General features: G+C 38.5%; 1 protein-coding gene across 1 annotated transcript in view; it reads left to right on the top strand.

The window, feature by feature from the left end:
- Positions 1-23,688, top strand: part of ZSWIM6 (zinc finger SWIM-type containing 6) — a 136,240-nt gene that overhangs the window by 108,929 nt on the left and 3,623 nt on the right. Inside the window, exons 9-13 of the mRNA XM_042455092.1 lie at positions 203-463; positions 4,841-4,976; positions 15,624-15,781; positions 16,832-16,995; positions 21,424-21,505. Of these exons, the coding sequence (XP_042311026.1) occupies positions 203-463; positions 4,841-4,976; positions 15,624-15,781; positions 16,832-16,995; positions 21,424-21,505 (801 nt within the window). The remainder of the gene's footprint in view (positions 1-202; positions 464-4,840; positions 4,977-15,623; positions 15,782-16,831; positions 16,996-21,423; positions 21,506-23,688) is intronic.

Genomic DNA, 23,688 nt, shown 5'->3' with positions numbered 1-23,688 from the left:
GCAGATATTATTGCTAAACCTCAGTTGCAGTTCTAAATGCTGTTGATTTTCTGTCACATCATTTGGCTTACAGTAAATATTAGCAAAAATTGGGAAGATTATTGTGAAATGTGGGAAGGTTGCAAATGTAGAAGAGGACAGACACAAAGTAGTTAAATTATTAAGTGACTTGATGGTTTACCTTTTGAAATTTTCATTCCAGATAATATGGGCCAGTGCAGATCTCTGGATTACTACCACCTGCCTACTCATAAATTTTTGGAAGAAGGGGAAACTTTCCTGACATTAGCTGTGGAAGTGGCATTGATAGGACTGGGGCAGCAGCGAATAATGCCGGATGGCTTGTATGCACAAGAAAAGGTTTGTCGGAATGAGGAACAGCTGATTTCCAAGCTACAGGAAATAGAACTGGATGACACCCTGGTGAAGATTTTCCAAAAGCAAGCAGTCTTCTTATTAGAAGGTAGTTTTCTGTTGAAAATACCCCTTTTAAAAAGTAGTTTCTTATTCAAAAAAGAAGTAAAGACCAAGTAATCCTGTGAGAATTGGCTTCTTTGGTAATTATCAGGCTCAGAGGAATCTAATAGGTGTTTATAGATCAGCTTTCAATCTACTGTCCCTATAATCATGCAGAGATGCAGAGTCTTATCTAGATTGTATACATTAAAATGTTTTCGGGTTTTCTAGTACTGTATTTTCTGGCTTATAAGGTGACTTTTTAAGTCTGCCTTATGCGCCGAAATTATAGCCCAGAGACAGGCAAATGGCATAGCCACCTCCCTGTCTCTGGGCTACTTGCTGGGTCCTCTCCCAGCCAGCCGGCACTCGCACTGGCTGGAGGGGGCCTCTCTGGAGGCCTGAGAGAGGATCCTTGGCGGCTCGGCTCTCACCGCCATTTTTTCCCCAAAGGCGGTGGCGAAGCGGCTCCAGAGCCGTCCGGGCCGAGGAAAAGAACCGGCCCCTTGGTCCTCTGCAGAAGCCGCTGGAGGAGTGGAGGATCCAGGGTGGCGGTGGCGGTGGCTTCCGTGGAAGACTGCTGAAGCCACTGGAGGATAGGGGGATCCCTGGCGGCGGCGGCGGCACGGAGGAGTAAGGGGGCCGGCTCTTTTCCTCGACCTGGCCGGCTCTGGAGCCGCTTTCCCGCCGCCTTTGGGAAAAAATGGCGGCAAGAACCGAGCCGCCGAGGATCCTCTCTCAGGCCTCTAGAGAGGCCCCCTTCAGCTGGTGCGAGAGCCCCTCAGGGGCGTCCAGAGATGCTGCCGGCGGGGTCGTCTTATACCCCCCCATCGCCTTATACGCCAGAAAATACGGTATGTTCTGGCCAGTTCCAGCTAACTTGAAATGTTACATTGCTCTCTGCTAGGACATTCATAAATACACCTCTTTCTAGTTATATATTAGCCCGCGAGTACTCCCTGAACTATTTGTCTAGCCCCTCTAGACTCACTGACATTTTTTCTGGCCAAAAAACCTTCAGGAGTGGCAATTCACCTTTTAAATAGATTGCCCCTCCCCGCACATTTTTAACATGAACAATATCTATTTTTCCCAGCTGCTTACATTTTGGTTTTGGAAGTCCATGTCACCCAAGAAGGAACAGAACATTGACCCCCAAACATGCCACAGTTTCTCACTCTTCTATTATCCCTGTCCAGACATTCTGTATAAGAGTTGACCGATCATATGCAGATGAGAGGTTATTCTTCCCACCCCTTCTACCATCATTTTGCTCACATGAAAAATGATAAGTCTACAAAAGAGAGTCTCTTTTGGAACTCCTCCATGTGGTTTGGAACTCTTTTTTTTTTTTAAGGGTTCTGACTTGTGTGGAGAGCATTCATGGATAGAAGGTGCTCTCCTTAAGACAAGCAACAGTTGAGGAGATGCTCATATGCTTACTGAACCCTGGTCCCATTGTCGGACTTTTGCAGACAGAAATTGTAAATTAAACTTTAAAATAAAATAATTTTTTAAATAACCATTGTGCTGACTTACGATCACTTATTTTTCACATACTGATGAAAACTCACTTGATTAGTGAATGCCCATATGTTAAAAATGTCACTTTAGCCTAAAACAGGCTATTTGTGCCAAAAACTTGGCAAGGGAAGAGCTGAAATGCATTGTTGCATCATGAATAGATTGTGAATCATAAAAATGCATTTAAAAATATTAAAAATAAAACAAAGAAAATGCATATTTATTTTACTATGAAGAATACTTTTTTATGGCTCTTGAAAAGTTGCCCCCATAATCACATCCGATTTGTATTGGTTTTACAGAGGCAGTGCTGTGCCTCATGGCCTATTTTCATGACTACTAAAATTGTAATTATTTGTATTAAAATAATCTTAAAATAGTTACAACAGGTAAATGTAAGAAGCAACACTGGCATTAAAGCAAGGGTGGATAACTGATATGTGGTGCTGGCTCAGTGCTTCACACCTCCTGACATCATAGGTATGCTCATGCCCCGGATATCACAAATTCCTTAGTTGAGGGTCTAGAGTTTCCAGGAGGTGAAACACCCAGGAATCTGACTTTGCTCCACCTTCATCTTCTCCAAACAGGCAGAGCAAAGTTGCAAAAAAGTCATCCATCTTACATTCCCCCCATAAGTTAGCATGTATTATGGTGAAGCTCTTAGCTGTTATTTCTCACTGGAGATCATACTGAACAGTAGAGATAACTGTACACCACTCGCCCTCCCAGCTGAGAGAGCAGGTTGTGACTGTGGAATTCACATTATTATTGCCCCTCTTCCTCACCTTATTACTGTTTCAGAGACTGAAAGAGAGTTTAAACAGCTTTGATTTGGGCTGGGCATCCCTAAGAGCCTTCCTAGACTGCATTGGGGGACTGCTTGCAGGTCAAATTAGGCTTGTAGGCTAGAAGTTCACCTTCCATGCTCTAAAGCCAATGGTGTCATTCTTATTATCTGTTTCTGCTATTTATTATTCATTTTAATTGATTTTTCTCTCATCTTCCAAGTATATTATTTATTTACTCATTGCATTTTATATCTCGCCTTTCTCCTGTTGAGCTCAAGACAGCTCAAAAAGCATAACATATGCATGTTATGACTAGAAAAATAAAGAACGTATTTAAAAAAACATAACATATGCAACAACAAAATGCTAGATATTAAAATGACAGAATTCCAAATGTTAAAAATTATAGTAATTAAAATAATAATCGGATTTAAAATAGTAGATAAATATTTGCCAAACCACAGCCCCATAATATCTTCAAAATTCTTCGTAAGTTATTTTAAAAGTAGTAGCATTTAAGAAGTTTGTGATGAGAAAAATCTGGCTCGGAGAGAATCCATATTGCTATTAATGCTAATTATTAATATGAGAGTATTTTTAAAACAATGCTACCATTTTCTGTAGCTTAATTTTCCAGCAATCCTGTGATACCTCTGCCCAACTTTTTTTTTTCCTGCATTAAATCAAGAATGCAGAGGTAAACTTCCAAATGCAGTTGGACTGTAGTTGGATCTCTCTGCTTTGGTTATGGTAGCCACAGTTGATGGGAAGTTTAGTTACAACAACATCTTGAGGTATGCCCATGCCCCTGACATTATAGGTATGTTCATCCCTATGTGTTAAAGGGTGGATTCGTCCAGTTTCAGCTTCCTTCCAGATGGCTCTTCAGAGTCTCCAAAACCAGATGAATATTCATGGAATTATTAGGGTAAACAGTTATCAAATTTTTCAGTACCTTGACATTTTCATAAAACCCACACCTGAAGCTGATGACATTAACATTCCTTTTAAAGATGGGATTCACAGGGATATGCCTAATACCAGGTAAGACCGGTGATCCCTCTGGCTTAGTTTGTACTTACCAGCAGTGGGTTCCCAAGGTTCTAGACACAAGTCTTTCTCAACCCTGCATAGCTCTGCTTATGTATTAAAAACTTCTGCAGGCTTCAGGTTTAAATGGTAAACGTCTGGGCAAAGGGAAGTGTGAGACACTTTGTTAATTCTGTAGCAGTCCATACCCTGTAGCTTGTATCTCAGTAGCAGAACACATGTATAATTTCTGAGTTGTAATTCCCTGTGTCTTCAGCTAGAGGAACTCTGTTGATGGGTCTCAGAAAGATCTGGGTAGGCCACTCTTGTCATGAACATCTTATGATGCTTTAAAAATCTGCCCAGCCACCAAATAAAAGCATAGAAACACACTGCTTCTCATACCTATCTCCCCCCAACTCATGGCAGTAGACCTGCATGTTGTGTAGCTTGACTATATTTGAGGCCAGTGAGGGTGGTGTCGTAGCTGAAATGCTTCCTTGTCTGTGCTTACTTCCACTTTGCCTGGAACACGAGCCTCTTGTGTGTCAGCAAGGCAAAGGCAGTTTTCATAACAACATAACACAATATGCACAGACTGGAAGTAGATTTGGTATCAGCATGTGGCAAGGTTTCACTTCCCAGTAATAGAAATATTGAAGACCCTTTAAATTCTAAAACTTTAAAAAATGGTTTATTTAAAAACTTCCTTAGTTTACAATTTTTAACAAATGTTACTTAACTTTTGGGCTCTTTGAATCCTCTTTGAAAAGCTATAGCCAGGCCACCTTATTTGTCTCAATAAGATATATTTATCACAACCATTTTCTTTTAGTACTGCAAATTACTTAGAGGATCCCCTCACCAGAGAGTTTATTTCTCTTCACTGTGAGTGCTTTTTTTTTTTTTTGGGACAAAGATTATTATAATATTTCTATATAACCTTTAGTGTCTTTTTTATTTTATGTACTGTAAAAATATAGTGCTATTTATAAAGCTTTCCTTTTCGCCCTTTTCCCCCCCTTCCCCCTCTCTCATAGCTGGACCTTATAGCGGCCTAGGTGAAATCATCCATCGAGAGAGTGTTCCAATGCACACATTTGCCAAGTATCTTTTCACCTCTCTCCTACCTCATGATGCTGAACTAGCATACAAAACTGCACTGAGAGCAATGCGGTACGTATCATTAAAACTCATTTTGAAAAAAAGCAAAGCTCAAGCAACAGCATGAACCCCCTCAGTCCTTAGATCATCAGGAGGAGGCCTTGCTCCAGACACCTGGTTGTTCAGACGTGAAAAGGATGGTGACAAGGAGCAAGACCTTTTCTGTGGTGGCACCCTGTGTTATGGAATTCCAGTCTCTAAAGGATCTCATTAGGTAAGGTTCTTTGACTTTCAGAAGGCTGGCAAATAAATTCTGATTTTAGGAAGGCTTCTGGGCCTGGTAGATATTTCATACATTTGATTTTATAAGTCTATTTCTAGTTTTGAATTTTTTTAATTTTAATTGCAGGTATTTATGGAGTTCTGAAATATTTGAGCAAGTTATGAGGCTATGTTGATGTGCAAGTTTAATGAATGAGAAAACAGTAAATATTGTTCTTTCAGAGAGTCATTGGCACCTGATTAATACACCAGTGCTTATATATGGTATACTGTATACATTGCATGGGTTAACTTCAAAGTGTTTTCCTCTAACTTCTCCGAATACTAATGCAAGCCCCATCAACTGAATCAGTAGTTAAAATATATATTCACATCTAAACCTTCTGACACAAGCAGTTCAAAGTTGTTCTTTTAATCTACTCTCCCCAAGACATAGTGAAATTCAGAAATAACTCTTGACATTCATCCTTCTGAAAAAGGATATTTGATGTTCCTGACACCAAAGGCCAAAGCTGCGTTTGTGATGCAGTAATAAATAACACTTGGAAGGATTGCCTTTGTAGATTGTCTCTGTTTCAAGTCTGTGCTGCAGTCTTGTGAACACACAGAAATTCCTGGAAAACAATGGCAACTTTTTTCTCCTTAACAGCTCTAGGCATTCTATAGATAGGTCTCTGAAACACTCGGTTGTGTTTATCACTGGTGGTAGTGAACCTCAGAACTGTAATCTGTTAAATCTGTTCGGCAGGGCTGTTTAATTCCTACACCTTCTTTGACTTCTCATAGATATATTCCTCTTTCAGAGGAGGAAGGGATGTTAGATCTATGCTACTGCATGGTCCAGTCTAGTTCCTTTTTCTGTCTCATTAACAGCCATCCTTGGGCATACCAGAATAGCAAATTGGAAATAAATGAGGTGTGTTATAAAAACACCCATTGCTTTCAGTACTAGGAAACTAGGCCTGTCCCAAGGGAAATTTGAGTATAAACTGAGACTACTCCCTCAGTGAGCTTTGTATCACGGCTGTATCATGAAGGAAGCTCTCTGGTACATACCAAGAGATTGTGGCAGTGAGTGAGGGAAATGGGTCCTCCTCAAGTCCAACTGTGGAGTTTATCACACAGGAGGAATTTCTCTTAATTTCGAATGAAAAGAAAGTGGGGCCAGAACATATTCACATGAATTTGCTAGTTCAGCAAATTTACGTGAATTCGAATTGTGTTCAAACTGATTTTCCATTGCCTGAAAATAGCTTGCCATTGCCCAAAATTGCGTGTGATCACCTCTCATGCAATAACGCGAAACCCCATGTTTACGTTCGGACTGACTTATCATTGCCCGAAATTGCGTGTGGTAGTCTATCATGCAGTAAGGTTAAACCCGATGATTGTGTTCAGATTGCCATTGGATTATACTTCCAATTTCCCTTGTTTGATAAACTCCTAAGTATTGCCCTTTTCTTTGGACCAGGGAATAATCCTTTAGAGCTAAGGCACCTAAAATGTAGTCTGTGGCGCGTTACAGACAGCCCAAAATGGGCAGTCTCGCGCCGCTGTCGGTTGCTCCGCAAGGGAGCCGCAGCAGCCAAACTGCGTGGCTCCCTCGCGGAGCAAAAAGAAGCCCCAAAATGGCGCTTCTTCCTGCGCCCCGGAAGAGGCTCCGCAAGGCACGAGGCGTGCACTCGTGGCGCCACTTCCGGTGCGTGACGTCCGGACGCTGTGCGTGCGTGAAATCAAAATAGCAGCACCCATCTGTATGCGGCGCCGCCATTTTGACGTCGTCGTTACGTGCGAGGGGCAAGGCACGTCAGGAAGTGCTGCCCCTTGCGCGTAACGACGGCGCCCCATAGGGCCCGTCCGGAACGCGCCTGTAATATGGATAAAGACTCCTACAACTCAATTTATGTAGGAATGTTCAATACTGTGTTTGTGTGCATCCATGCATGCAGATACACACTCTAAAATCCAGTGATCAAGCTGACCACATTCTGTGCCAAGAAAAGCAAGAGGCTTTTCAGCTTATGTATATTGTGCAGCATCAGCAAACTTGTATAATATGTCTTTATTCTACAGTTTTAAAAACTACTTTTTGTATAAACTCTTTTACTTATACATGTTAGGAACATGAAGAGCTATCTAGAAAATAGTGCTCTGCGTCAAATCAGAAGTTAGCTTTCTCTGAAGCCAGTTCTTTTAGCAGGCTTTTACCATTTAGTCCTTCACAGACTTCACAGCAATATAGGCTAGAACAGTACTTCCCAGTCTTTGGTCCTGCAGACAAGTTAGATTTCAGCTCCCACAGTTCCTGACTGTTTGCAAAGTTGGCTGGTACTTCTGGGAGTTGAAGGTTGGGAACCACTGGGCTTGGTATTTAAAAAAGAAAAGAAAAAAGAAGTAAGCAGAAACTTTTCAGAAAGTAAGGACGCTGGGCTCATTGCCTTTTCTTGTGCTGCTCTGGAATCACAGTTTGCACACCGTCCTGTAAATGCTTGGGCTAATGTACCGTTCTTTCTTGAGATTTCTGTTCATTGCACACATGGGCTCTACACCTGTGAAGAGCCTCCCCCTTGTGAACCTCCAAGAACAGGGGACAACAAAGTAAGGCCCATGAGCCGCATGATCTCTCCTCAGGGTCAAAAAATATTTTTCCACATTTTTTCCTCTCCAGATGCCCTGTAGTGCAACTTAGGTGCAGGAGAGGCCTTTTTAATCCCCTTCCCCTTCTCCTTTTGTGTCATGTCTTTTTTAGATTGTAAGCCTTAGGGCAGGGAACCGTCCAATTAAAAAGATTGTATGTACAGCGCTGTGTAAATTTACAGCGCTTTATAAATAAAGGTTAATAATAATAATAATTTTTTAAAAGTAGGTGAACAGGAAATAACATACGCTTATTTCCTGGGCCTGAAATGGCTCTGGGAGCCCTAAAACATAGTGAAAATGCCCCTTAGACATCATTAGAGACAAAAACTGATAAGTTTGTTTGCAGAAGGTGCAGAGGAGATGTAGCTCTCCAAGTTCACCAATGGGCTAATGTGCCCCCTAGCTTTCCATAACTTTCCACAGTTGCCTACCTCTATTCTAGAACTACAGGTTTTGGCTGGAGCTCCATCCCAGCTGCTTAAATCCCAGGATATACTCTTACTCATTTGAAGGACAGAATCAAAGCTTTGAAATTCAGTCAACTGGTAGCAATGCAGTATGTTTCCTATATCCGCAGAGGATATGTTCCTAGACCTACCACAGAAGCACACAAATGCAGATAATAAACCCTGTTAAAATGAATGACGTCTGGAGGACGTTAACCATAGAGTTACACTGGACAATCTAGACATTCCTAGACAGAATATCTCTCCATGCATTTCAAGGTCTTCCAGTGCAACTCTGCTCAACCTCTGCCAGAAACATATCATAGAATCATGCTGGAGGACCTAGAAAATGCCTAGAGAGAACTTTTTTTCAGACCTGGGTAAGTGAAATATCAGGTGCTGGCAGATACGGGGGTTGCACTGTACATTGTAAAAGGAATAGTACATTTAGCATGCTAGCCATTACATTCAGCCATCTTGGGGGCCTTTCTCATTCCTGTGCTGCTGTGATTAGTGGAAATGTAGATTTTGAGAATCCTGTGCTGGCCCAGTTTACTTTGATGCCTCAAAGATGCACACAAAAGATCCTGGAATGCAGCTTCTCTGGTCATACATAGCTGCTTCATTCCAAGAACTGAGACCTACCATTGAAATTAAAATAGTTAAGAATCATGGAAATCAGACACCTTAAACACTGTGTTTCATGTGTGCCTTCCAGAGTTTTGTTCTGACTGGCAATCTTGCTTGATCAGTATCTGCAGATGTTGGCTGTGTAAGTATTCAGATTATGTGGTAAAGTAGAATGTGTATGTTAAGTGAATTGTAAAAACAAAAACTTCTTGTGGGCTATTCAGTGATGCAAATACACGATAAAGCGTGCAATACTTAATGGGACCAATTGTAACAAAAAGAATCAGTCTTTTTTCTTGCTTTTACTTTGTAAATAATTTAAAAACCCTACATATTGGGTTAAATTCAGATATGTCCCTCCACAAAGAGATAGGCTCCTTTTGTTCAAGGAAGAAAGACAGAATTTATTGGAGATTTTGCATTAGATCAAAGTTGGGGAATATGCAGCCTTCTTGATATTTTTGATGGCAATTCCCACCAGCCTTTTAATTCATCAGGATAACCAACAGTGAGGCATCATGGGAGTTGCAGCTCAACAATATCTTGAGGGCCACACATTTTTCATGCCTGCACTAAAGGAAAAGATGGCTCCAAACTGTTTCCTTCATCAAGCATCCAACAGAACTCCATTCAACACAAGTCTGGATCCATCCTGATGTCTGGAGTTGTGTGTATTCCTAAAGTGGAGATATAAATTTGTAAGCTCTTTCAACAGTGCAATTGGCAAAACCATTTTTGTACTAGATTTCAGTGATAGGCATGCTTTGCATAACTATGGCCCCATACAGACAGGCCAAAATGAAGCTGCTCCGGGCCACTTTGGAGGTATGCTGTTTAAATGATGCATGTGTCCTAAGAGTCTGGAAGCTACACAAAAGCTGTGCTCCAGCCCTTAGGACTGGATCATGGCTTTGGTGTGGCTTCTGGACTCTTAGGATGCATGCATCATTTAAACAGCATACCTCCAAAGAGGCCCGAAGCAGCTTTATTTTGGCCTGTCTGTATGGGGCCTATTTATCCCAAATGAAAGCTTATCTTAAAGTGTTCTTCTGTGAGAGAAAAGAAAAGGAAGACTGCAGATTATTTTTCCATGAGTTCTAAACCCACCTTTTAAAGTTAACAGTTTTATGAATGTATATTATAAAACTGCTAAATATTTTCAAAGACAAAAATGATATATGTGTTCAGCATAGGCCAGTTAACACTACAGAATTATCGGACTAAACCTGAGATTTTCTGCATGGCAATCAGGCTGACTGTCATTCTGCTATGACCTGTAGTCTATTTCTAATGGATCAGTGTTGTTTATCCCTCATTTTCTCCATACAAATTTCCTCTGGTGCAAATCTTTGCCAGTGGTTGTTGTCTGTAGGTCACCTTTTGGATACAGTCTGTGTGGTCTGTTTTCCTTCCGTTGTGTACAATGATAGAATCCCAGACTTCTTAGTGACCTTGTTAGCCTTACAGGAAAAGAAGAAGTGAAGAGAAAATAGATTTCCCCCCATAATGCTATCCTTTGGTTGTTGTTTTTTTGTTTTGTTTTGTTTTTTTAGTATAGAAAACTAGTATCCTGTTGTAATGAGATGCATCCCCTGCTTGCATTTTGGAAAGTACATCTTCTCCTTTTGTAGGCTTTCCACCACACTGTGCCAGTTCTACTATAGCAACAACTCAATGACTCCCACATTTCCAGCTGCTAGTCTCACCCCTTTTTTACCCCCCCCCCCCCCATGATCAAGTCTTTCCCTTGAGTCACATTGTCTCTCCGTGTACATCATGGAATAGATCCTGTCCTCACCCCCCTTTCTGCTTTCTCAATTAGCCTCATTACCTTCTTAGTACTGTCCTAAACAGCATAGGCCAGTGGTGGTGAACTTATGCCAGAAGTGGCACTCAGAGCCCTCTCTGTGGGCACACACTCTGTCACCCCAGCACAGAGTTTGCTAGAGTTTGTTACTAGAAAGCCAGAGAAACATGGCACTTAAGTGGGCTTTGGGTTGCAGTTTGGGCACTCAGTCTGTAAAAGGTTCACCATCACTGACGTAGGCCCTTTCACACTACATAATTATAGCAGTATGATTCCACATTAACATTAAACAGGGCTGTGCCCTGTGGATTTCTAGGGTTTATAATTTAGGGGAAGTACTTGAGGTGTCTGGCTTAGAATCCTAAGTATCCTTAAACTGCAAGTCCCAGGCTTCCAGTGGATGGAAGCATGAGAGTTAAAGTGGAATCATAGGTCTGTAATTATGTAATGTGAAAAGGTCTCATACGTAGAATAGAAAGAATGTTAACCCTGACTATGAGATCACAATAATTAAATTAAAACAGTCCCTTATTCTGCAGAAAACCCAAGCAAGCAGATTCTGCATTGAGGTGATGAAAGGTGGTCTGAAATTAGATGCTTTAAATACCCGGTTCTCAATTCTACAGATTCATTAATTAGAGTTCTGTAGAAAAAGCCAGAATTTCATTGGCTGTGTCTAGAGCTTCTTTTACTTTCCCAGCAATTTGGCAAACCTAGTTTGGGCTATCTTTAGTTTGAGTAGTTCTGGTGCCTTGAGAGCAGAGGTTTGAAAATGAGGCAGCTTCTTAGTTTTTTCTGTCATTCTGCTTTCCTCTCTGAGTCACAATTTATCCACATCGGAAAAGCGAACTAGTCATACAAACTTTGCAAACATTGTAGCATTTGTGACGTCGAAAGCTTTCATGGCTGGTATCCATGGTTTTTTTGTGGGTTTTTTGGGCTATGTGGCCATGTTCTGGAAGAGTTTCTTCCTGACGTTTTGCCAGTATCTGTGGCTGGCATCTTCAGAGAATGTATTGTTTTTCTCTTTGTGGCATTTTCTTTTAATAAAACTTTGTGGCAGAATTCAAAGCTTCTGAATACAAACTCAGAGGGTCTGCATTGATTACAATGGTGGAGCCATAGGTTTCTGCATGTTAACATTCCTTTTCTAGTTGTCCTTCAATAGCTTGTTGACCTTTCAGATAGTGAGGCTGTCCTGAATCATTGTGGTAGGGAGTTCATGTACAAAAACAAAAATGCACAGTCCTATTTTGATTCAAGTAGATTACAGTGTAGTCCTTTCTAATAATAGGTCTGTAGGAGGAAAAATAACTTTGTAACTTATCAGCTTAGGGAAACCTATTTCTGTTACAGCTGCTAACCTTTCTAGCCACTATCTATATGTAGGTTTGCTTGGATGCTCACTTGCTGCATATTATTTTAGAAAGTGGTTTTACATTTGCTAGCACAAAAATGAAATAGAGCCTCTAGAATGGCTTTTGCAGTGACACCCTTTAGCTTGTATGTATTAGATTTTTCCTTTTCTGCACACCACCCCACTCCAAATAATGCCCAGTATTACATCAGTGGAAGCAGCAAGAAAAATTCAGTCCCTTCTTTCTGTTGAAATGAAATAGTATCAGTGATACTAAGAGCTTGTTCTTTTAGAACTGATATCCTTTGTGCTTAAAATAGGGATGGAAGACAAGGGCAAATTCCTTAAATGTCTCCTGTGCTCAAACTTTTTAAAGCCCCTTCCATTCCAAATATGAAGTTTGTCAATGTTGGTAAACTCCTCTAAATCAAATTGAAATACAGTACAGTTCCCCTCATTGGAACCAGCTGAATTCAGTAGGTACAGCTATTCACATCTTGGAGAAGGCCATGTTGTGTACTTCCCTGATGTTTAGATGTTAAAGATGAAGACTTTAACAAGAAGACTTTAAAAAGAGGTGACCAAGTTAATTTTGTACCGGCTGAACTGAATATACAGGAATTTGAACTAGGCATAAAGAATATTCACACATTTTCTTATCCTCAGACATGGGAGGGCCTCATATTTTAGACTTCAGAATAGAGATGTAAAAGATGAGGAAATTTTGAAACCATGGTCAAAACCTGAAGTTTTTCTGGGGGACTGGGGTTGGGTGGAAGAAACAGAACCTTTTGGAAGAAATTTAAAATGCAGTATTAACCCCCTCCTTTTACCGATTGAAAGTCAAATTGTTATTTTAGGACATTAAAATTCATTATACATAACTATGGCACAAAATTATGTATGGTATATAAAAAGTTTAGTTTATGTACACTACAATTGTAAACTTTATTTTTTGGAAAAAAACATTTTCTGCAAAGAAGGTACAAATGGAAGAACTGTAAGAAACATCTAAACTTAAAGGAACCTTTTGGTTTGCCAGTTTATGAGGAACAGGCAGAAACCCTCCAATAAAAATAGAAGAAGTCATATCACTTTAGTAAAACAAATAAAATGGTTTTGTTGTCACTAGTTCTCTATAGTGTTGTGCAGATATAAAGCATTCAGAAAAGGAAGCCAAGACCAGGAATCATAGTGATACTGTCCATAAAAGTCTTCCTTTTAGATATTTAAAAAAATGATTTTTGGGCAATAAATATGTAAACAACTTGTCTTAGACACTTTATGCATCATTCTAAAAGAAAATATTCTATAATCTATTTGTTCAATATTTTTAAAGGCTTCAAGAAACAAATCAGAATCTCCCTTTCTCCCTCAGAATTTCTAAGGTTATCTTTTAATTTCTAGTTAAGAAAATAATAAAGACCAGCAATCTCAACTTGGATATTAGTTTATCCATATTCACATGATGCAATCTTATGCATATTTGAGAATGAGCCCCATTGTACTCAGTGGAGCCTGGGCACATAAACATAGAATCACATTGTGAAGTTGAAGGCTTTCACAACCATTGTCCATAGTTTTCTGTGAGTTTTCCAGGCTATGTGGCCATGTTCCGGAAGAATTTATTCCTGACGTTTTGCCTGCATCTGTGGCTGGCATCTTCAGAAACGTCAGGAATAAATTCTTCCAGAACATGGCCGTATATCCTGGGAAACCTACAGAAAACTACAGGATCACATTGCAAATAGCATAGTAATTGTAAGGAAAAGTTTCTGTTTGACTTCTGTTTCAAGGATAATGTATATTAACAAAGCCAGTGTAGTGTAGTGGTTTCATCATTGGACTATGACTCTGGAGATCAGGATTCGATTCCCCGCTTGATCATGGAAACCCACTTGGGTGAGTCACATACTCTCAGCCCCAGAAAACCTTGTAATAGGCTCACTTTAGGGTAGACATAAGTCAGAAATGACTTGAAGGACCACCACCACTTTAAATATAATCAAATATTAACAGTGGAGCTTGTATTTTATTTCTATGGCCAGAAATACAGGCCTCTTTGATGTAGAGGTTCAGGGACTTAAAAGGGAAACATTTTCATTAACTGAAATAAGCTTCTCACATTATTATATTTCTGTATGTATGTAGACTATATCTTGTTATGTAACACTGGAGATAAATAGGAGGCAAGTGAGAAACAAAAGGAGTTAAAGGCTTATTGTGTAAAGGCAATGTGGTTATACAGACACAGTGTGCATAATACAGGTACAATATGTGAGAGGCACAGTTGTTTAGCCAAATAACTTGCTAATTTGCAATACTATAATCATGGACATTATTACCTTTGAATACTGGATGTGAAGGTTTTCTACCAAATTGGCTATGCCAGTATTTTAAAAAGCTGCTTTAAAGAAGCTCATGTCCTATTCAGTATTTATGAGATTATAATGACCACAAAAACCTACCTCTTAGGCCAGACAGCACCGCAGTTACAGGGTTTCCAAGGCATGCAAATCAGGGTGCTAGGAAATGATAGCTGTGTCTTCTGGTCACAGGGTGCATCAAGGGATGTTGCTGTGGCAGAACGCTAAGAGATCCCTCTAGCTGCCCATAGTGTACCCTGTGACCAGGGGAGTGCTTCAGTCATTATTTCCCAACTCCCCCATCTTCTCTACTTTGAAAATCCTTCACATGGCGTGCTACCTGGCTTAAGAGGTAGGTTTTTTGTTTGTTTGTTTGTTTTGTTTTTGTGGGGAGGGGGGTATTGCCAGTAGTTAACAATGCCAGAATTTCAGAATCCCAAAAAGAGAAAATACTATGTAACATTTTTTTAAAAAAAGATGTCTCTTCCCATTTTTTTTCTACTAGAAAAAATGTCTCCAAAATCTTCATTGAACAAAAATGTTTTTCCACTTTTGGTTTCTTCTTTTGTTCAAACCCTTGACACACAGTTACTCAAAATCATACCATAGAGAATCTATCTTAAAACAGTTCCAGTTTTTCTAATTATGCTTAAAGAGATTCATTGGTCATTGCAGAAGAAGATTTGTTACCCTTTAAGGGAAGCATTTACTCTGCCAAGCCTATGATCTTGTAAATTTGCATAGCAGTTTACTGCTTTGAGAGTAAACTGGATTTGTATTCTCTCTCCCACCTCTTTCCCATGGGGAAGAAGAGATCACAAGCTTTCTGTTTTTGAAGTAGCCACGGTGGCCTCAGACATACGCACCTACTTGGTAGATGGGGGATACTGCAGTTTTTCTCAAACTATGGTTAAATAAGACAAACCAGGTTTATCAAGCCATGGATTGATCCTGGTTTGTTTTAGTTTTAGGACTGAGGATTTCCTTTCTGGTGCAACCAGCTACTGTATTCATTTAAAATGTGGAAGCTTTTTGATTTCTTACTATACTGAGGTGAGATAACGGGCAGTGTGTGTTCCTAAAACTAATGCAAGGAAACCAGCTGAATGCTGCTAAGTTTGGTAAAAGGCAGATGGTTTTGTTATGGCTTTAATTAAATAATCAATTAAAGGTTATCTTTCTTACTTACAGTTTACTGGTATTGGAATCCACAGCTCCATCGGGAGATATGTCTCGTCCACATCACATTGCATCAGTTGTTCCAAACCGGTATCCCCGATGGTTCACCCTCAGTCACATTGAATCTCAGCAATGTGAGTTGGCATCAACTATGCTAACTGCAGCCAAAGGTACAGTACTGGTGATTAAGCAGATACCTATTTTTACTTGACTGTATACTTGAGTTCATACTGGCCTTATTTGGACATAGTACTAAACTGTGGCTTAGTGTTGTGTCCATGAAAATATGCCTCATGTTCATCAGCAATCTCACCCCCTCAGGTACAGAAACTAGGAAATCAGAATTTCTCACTTTTTTCAACTTACCACATTGTTGTAACTGGACCCATATAAACTACATGAGTCCAAACTATGATTTAGGAAAACAAGTCAAATTCATCAACCAGGATTTCTAGATAATTTGATACCCTGTGACTTATGAAATAACCCTGTTTCTCTAAACCAGTCTTTCCCAACCTAGTGCCCTCATTGTTGGCCATTTTAGCTGGTGCTTATGTAGAAATTGGAGTCCAAATAACCCACAAAAACCTGGAGAGCACTAGGTAGGAGCAGTAGTCTTAAGATCAGTTTAATTCAAATTAGATGAAGTTTAGTGTTTGGACATAACACTAAACTGTGGTTAGGCAGAAGCTACTGATCATTGTATAGTAATGCTCACAGATAAGAGGCTGGAGAAATGCATGAGCCCAGGCATCACAAACTTAATACAAAAACACAGCTGTGTAATATTGCATCCAAACCAGACTGTTGTATGTTTTAAAAATAGTTGTAGAATTCAGAGACATAGCTGTATTAGTCTGGAATATCAGTAGAGAAAGGGATCTTATAGCACCTTTTGAGACTGATTGAGCAAAAGAAGTTGTAACATGAGCTTTCTGCTTCCTAAGATGCATGGAGTAAACTGGTGCCTGAGAAAGACCTTTATAATTAGACTGTATGAATAGCCATGGAAATGCAAAACTTGCTCTGGAATCTAAAATATTTTAGTATCTTTAACTTTTAGTATCTTTACCTTTAGTATCTATTCACTCAGAATATCTTCTGAATTAACCTTTCTGTGGTTCAGATTTGATCTTCTGAAATTTTGGCTGAACCTAACAATGGCAACACTGCATTGTTCTTATGTTTATGCTTTTTTTTTTTAAATCTGAATCTGGCAGGTGACGTTCGCAGGCTTGAAACAGTGTTAGAATCTATCCAGAAAAACATTCACTCCTCATCACACATCTTCAAGCTGGCACAGGATGCATTTAAAATAGCAACACTTATGGATACTCTGCCAGATATCACCCTTCTGAAAGTCTCTCTGGAGCTGGGTCTTCAGGTATTTTAATTTCTTTACTTAATGCACTGTTAATTTTGCAGTAAAAACTGTACATTTTTTGATAAGTCTTGTACATACATTCGTGACACAAGTTTGAAAACTTGAGTTTTCTCTACCAATCCAGGGTAGAGATTCTGTAATTATTATGTTGTACAAAATGATAGGACAGGATAGGGGTGGAGGTTCTATCCTAACTCTTGACTGTTGACATGAATGCAGGTGATGATTTGAGAAAGAGCTGGTGGTGTAGTGGATTGCGTGTTAGACTAGGATACTGGGACACCAGGGTTCGAATCTTCACTCAGCTATGGAACCCTACCAAGTGACCTTGGGTAAATCATACTCTCTCAGCCTCAGAGGAAGACAAGGGCAAATTCCTTCTGAACAAATTCTATCAAGAAAATTCTGTGATAGGTTCATCAAAATTTACCATAAGTCAGAAATGACTTGAAGGCACACAACAATGATGACTAGAGGAAGGCCTCAGAAATTTATCATATCATTTGGGCAGCTTCATAAGAGAGGAGGTGCTCCTTTATATACCCAGGACCCAAACTAGTCTTTTAAAATGGGTTGTTGTCCATATTTAGTTGGGGTTGTTAAAAGAAAGGCTCTTTAAAAAACAAATCATAGGGTGTACACAATTTTTATTAGTGTTGCTCTGTACAGAAGTATTACTTTTGATCCTTCTGCAGTGTTTCGTCTTAATGTGTTGAGGAAGGTTTGCATCAAAACCACTGATGGTTCTGCTGGGCATTTCTGCTATCAGTGCTTGGCATGGCTTTTGTGTTGGAGGAATGTTCCAACCTTCTTTCCCGTAAACAAACATCTAAACAAAGAATGATGCCCAATTAAAACAGTGCCAAAGGGAAGTGGATGCTGTAGCAAATGCTGCATAGTAACATGTTTAGTTTCATCTTTCTTTCAGCTCAAAAATATTCCTCAATGCTAACAAGAATGTTACAGATTAAGAATGTAAGATATAGGTGGGAACCGCTAGAGGGAATTTCCTTCTCATGGAGACAGAAGCAATATAAGATTGATACGGTCGAAAAAGCACGGACCTTCTATAATAGATGGTTCAGAGAAGAAGAAGGAAGTTACAAAGACCCGAAGGAGATGAAAAAGAAAACAGAAGAAGAAGCCTGCAAAAATTTGGAAGAAGATTCTGAAAGAACAAAAAGAAAAATAATTAAGGAAAAAAGTGATGTTGTAACAGAAGCTGCGGGAGGAGAAACACCGGGACAAGATGAAGGAAGTGAAATAGATGAAGGATAAGAAGCGGAAGAAAGAAAAGGAGAAGAGGAGGACTTGGAAGAAAAAGAAGGGGAAGAAGGGAATAAAGAACAAGGAGGAAGAGGGAGTAGAGGAAGAAGAAAGGGAAACTTGGTAGGGACAAGACAAAAGGAAATTTAAAAAACAAAAAACAAAAATGAAGTTCCTATCTTGGAACATTAAAGGAATGAACACACCAAATAAAAGAAAGAAGATATTTCATGTTTTTGAGAAAGAAAAAATAGATATTTGTTGTATACAAGAAACAAGGATTAAAAAAATGAAATTAAATATTTGAAAAATCCCAAGATGGGTAAAATATATGTAACTGCCTTTGATAAGAAAAAGATTGGTGTAGCAATTTATGTCAAAAGTCAGATCGAAACAAAAGAAATAATGAACGATACGGAAGGTAGATATATAGGAATAGAAATCAAGATGAATAAAAAACAAGTTTTGGTAATAGGAATATATGGTCCATTTGAGAAGAAAGTAAATTTCTATAAGAAATTAACTAAAAAGATTAAAAATTAAAAATATGAATACTTAATTTTTCTAGGGGACTGGAATGGAGTAATAGACCCAGTAATGGATAGAAAGTCTGGGGGAAAAATAAATGTTAAGCAAGGAAAACTCCCACAAACATTATTTGACATGTTGGAAATATTCTCTTTGATGGACCCTTGGAGAAAAAAAAATGTAGAGGTGAAAGACTATACTCCCCCCCCCATCTACATAATTCAGCATCGAGAAGCGATACGTTTTTCATTTCAAAAGAATTATTCAAAGAAATTAAGGAAGTTAAAATTAAAATTAATAAAAATTCGGATCATAATCAAATAGTTTTGGAGTTTTGCCAACCAAAGAAAGAATATAGATGGAAACTCGATGAGTACTTACTGAAAGACAATGAAGTTAGAAAACTGATTAAAGAGGAATTTAAATATTTTTTTCAAAGAAAATATGAAAGAAGAAACAAAATGAAAATAATATGGGATATGTTAAGATACACAAAACAGAAACAATTTGAACATGGAAAGAAAGCAAGGAAATTCCTTGCATATAAAATTAAAAAATCACAGGAAAAACCTCAAATTTTAGAAATAAGGAATAATCAGAAGATTTATACAGACCAAAAACAAATTAGAGAGATCTTCCAAAAATATAAGACACTCTTATAGGAACAGCAGAAAGGGAGAAAAGCCGCTGAAAAATTAGAGAAATATTTGGAAACAGTAAAGACAATCAATTTAAAAAAAGATATCAAAGAGATTACAAACCAAAAGATTACAAGACAGGAAATTAAAGAGGCAATAAAAAGAACCAAAGGAGGGAAGGCACTAGGTCCGGACGGATACACAATGGCCTACTATAAAACATTCGAGGAAGAATTGATTGAACCACTCCAAAAAGTATTTAATCATATAATTGATAATGATGTACCTAATTCTTGTAAAGAAGCCAGCATAGTATTAATTCCAAAAAATGATAAGGATCCTAGCCAACCCCAAAACTATAGACCATTCTCGCTTCTTAATACAGACTATAAAATATTTGCAAGCATTATATCAGAAAGATTTTAAAAAGTACTAAAAGATTGGATTAAAGATGATCAATGTGGGTTTTTTGCCAAAGAGACAAGCAAAACAAAATATAAGACTCATCTTGGATCTAGTAGAATATTATAACAAAAACCCTGAGAAAGAATCAGTTATTTTTAGATGCCGAAAAGGCTTTTGACAACTTAAATTGGCAGTATATGATGAAAGTCCTACATAAATTAGATCTAGGAGAAAATATAGTGAATTGGATACAGGAAGTATACAAAGAACAATCTGCGAGAATTATAGTAAATGGAAATAGTACTGGAAAATTTAATATATCTAAAGGTACAAGACAGAGGTGTCCATTATCCCCTCTGTTGTTTATAACAGGACTAGAAATACTCTGTAATAGAATTAGGGAAGAAAGCCAAATTAGCCAAACAAGAATACCCTTTAGTCCCAGAATTATATCTACTGAATATGGTGGAAAATAAAAATGCAAGGAAAATTCTAAAACATCTGTTATATATGATAACAACAGCCAGAATAATGTTAGCAAAGTATTGGAGATGTAGTGACATGCTGAAAATCGGTGAGTGGTTACAAAAGTCATTAGAAGTAATAGAAATGGACAAACCCTCCAACTGAAGGATGTTGAGATGAATCAGGATGGATATATCTGGGAACCCTTACTCAAGTATTGTGAGAAAAGATGGTGTAATTAAAACATAAACACAAAGGGTAGATATAGAATAATCATGTACGTTATATTATAATATAGTATGTGTTTTACCAATGGAGAGTTGGAAAGTGAGTTTTGTGGTTTGTAAGCAAAAAGCATGAAGAAAAAAATGCACAGTGTTTTATTTTGAAGCATAAGATTATTTTTGAGAAGAGAGATAAAAAGTCAGGTAAAAAATATATCAGAGGAATATAGGATAAAGGGCTGAAATTATGTGTAGCTATGTAAATTGTAAGAAGGGGAGGGGGGACAAGGAACGGCTTATTATGAGACTATGTACAAAGCACTGTATTTTAATTGTAAATATTTCAATAAAGAATATTAAATAAAATATATTGCCTTTTTTCTTTTGCCTAATAGGTGAGAATAGTACAGCCTTCCAGATGTTATTGGACTCCAGCTCCCTTCATTTCTCATTGTAGGCTGTGCTGCCTAGGAGCTTCTGGGTACTGCAGTCCTGCAATATTTAGAATAGCAGAAATTACTAGGGAATGGCCATAGTGTGAAATTAGAGTTTTAAGCTAATGTATCTGCTAGGTGTAGTTCAGGGGAAACTGCACACCAAAGAAGATAGCAAGGATAGTGTTCAGGTAGGGATGGGTGAAGTGCAGCCCTTCAGATGTTGTTGGACGTCAGCTTCCATCAGCCCTAGCCAAAGCAGGCATGATGATGGACACTGAGAGTTGCAATCCAACAACATGGTCTCCCCACATTTAATGATGTTGTCATAATGTTTTGGGATGGCATGGCTATTCATGATTGATCATCTTGATTAGAAGACACAGTGGCTATAAATAACTGTTTGATATCTAGAAATTAATAACTTGGAAAAATCTTACATATTTTGAAAAAATATTTTTTGCATAGGTGATGCGTATGACATTATCAACGTTGAATTGGCGGCGGCGGGAGATGGTGAGATGGTTGGTAACGTGTGCAACAGAAGTAGGTATGTGTTGCCCTTGATCTCCAAAAGAACATTAGTTTAACTTGTGTTCTAAAATAGTATGTTCACTTCCGGTATGTAGGAGTTCATAAATTTTGCTCTTTCAGTACAAAATAGATCACTTCCATATAAAACATTTGGTGTTTTGAATTTATGGTCTCTGAGATAACATCACATGGACTGAGTGCAACAAACATTAACATCTTTCTCTCATTTAAATTCCGTTCTAAGCATTTTAAGAAGGTGAAGAACCACTCAGTATCAAAGCTATGGAGGAGAGCCCATTCAGCTCCAGGACTAGCACTGTGTCCCTAGAACAAGAACTTTGCAGTAGTTTGTATATATAGCTGCTGAAAAAATTCCTCTTACATTAGCTTTCCCCAACAGAATGCTCTCCAGATTATTGTGCTATGCTGCACACCAAGCCCAACCTGTAACACCTTGGACATATCTGGAGACTACGATTGTGGAAGGTACCTTATGTAAATTGCCACTAGGAATTGAGGTAGGGGAGGGTACATCCCCAAAAAAGGTGTGGAGAAAATCATTAAATGCTTGAAAATTCCAGCCACTCTCAGTTAACATATATAAATGTTTTAAATAAAATAAAATGAGAGCTCTCCAACGGATCAGTCAAATTAAATAGCAGTGTTTTCAGGAACTACATGTTTTCTTAGCATGCTGCATTGATCATGTATGTTTCTTTGCAAAAAAAAAGAAAAATCAAGCTTTCCATAGCTTCAGAAAACACATTTTAGTGCTCTAGTCCCCCAAACTAATTAGTCCAATGCTCTGTCCATAGTATTAGCCTCTGTTAATTGTGGAGTCTTTTGTTTCTTCTCTTATTAAAATGTGTAACATCTGTTATCAAAGCAGATGTTCTAAATTACTTTTCCACCATCACTGCAAAAACTCCATTTTTATTGTTGAGATTGCATTTTCTACCAGTCAAAGAACTAAAATGGACAAAATGTAGCATTCCTTACCCTTGCATCAAGTGACTGTCACCTTCAAATTTATATCTTCTTTTTTTAAATAGCACTTTTCTCGTGACCAGGATAACTTGAACCTTAATTGTGTTCTTGATATTAGAGGGCAAATATATTGTTTCACCCAGAGCACAATAGGCAAGTGAAATCTTTGGTTTTTTAAAAATTCTGCAGTACATTAGCATATATATGTATAGTTTCCATAAGGAAGCCATAATGTCATGCAAAAGTCACCTCGGAGACTCAGGATGGTTTATAAAATGAGAGGTATGTTTGTTTATGTAAATGAGTGCCAGGCATTCAGTGCCTGATCTCAGTGCCTAGCATTGGGTAAAGGGATATATGTGTATGCATCCACATAGTACAGTATGGGCCAACTGAGCAAAATAAGGACCTCTGGGTGTGGTTAGATGAGCACACAGATGTGTGCAAATTACTTCAAGCAATAATGTGACACTCAAGATGCCTATAAGCTTCAATTTATGGAGCCCATCAGTCATTGTTCACCCTTGCAAGAACAACAAAAGGGTACTAAAGACGCCTGCACATTTCAGATAGAAAACTGGTAGTGACTGTAGATGAGGACATTTCCTTAAGGGCATGAATGTTTTTTTTTCTTACCAGCTTCTATCCAATGCAGTATAGATTTCTTTGTAAAAAATATGTTGCTTTCTTAGGAAGAAATGTTTTGGCTGTTGGGATTTATTTGGAACAGCCAAGTCTACACACTCATAGGCTTCTGGAGCAGCTTATTTGCATAAATGATACAAGATATATTGTGACAATATCTATATTGGAGTCTTTCATCCATAACATTTCCAGCATCCAGGGAAGGCTTGGCATTAACAGAAATGGAGTGTGGGCTGAAGGAGTAATGGGATGATAAACCAAATTTAAACAAAGCCTGCAAACAGCTTGTCCCTTCTTTAAAATGAAAAACAAAAACAAAAACAAAAACAAAACCAGTTTTCTTCCAGAACCCTTATATGTCACTAACATTTAACCCTAGGTTTAACAAAGCTAAGAACTGAGTCTTTGTCTTTTAGTCTTCAGCTTAGATCTTTTAGCATTTATAATAGAGATTTTCAGAGGTAGAGGGAATATTTGGAATGACATAGCTTTGACTGGACTGAGTCCAGCTAATGGCTTTACAAAGGCAGTTCACTGTTTGTTTTAGAAAGTACAAGTTATGTTTGG

This window comes from Sceloporus undulatus, chromosome 2, assembly GCF_019175285.1.
Source record: "Sceloporus undulatus isolate JIND9_A2432 ecotype Alabama chromosome 2, SceUnd_v1.1, whole genome shotgun sequence".
NCBI lineage: Eukaryota > Metazoa > Chordata > Lepidosauria > Squamata > Phrynosomatidae > Sceloporus > Sceloporus undulatus.
Note: the sequence above shows the minus strand (reverse complement) of the source record. Positions and strands in the feature narration are given on the sequence as shown.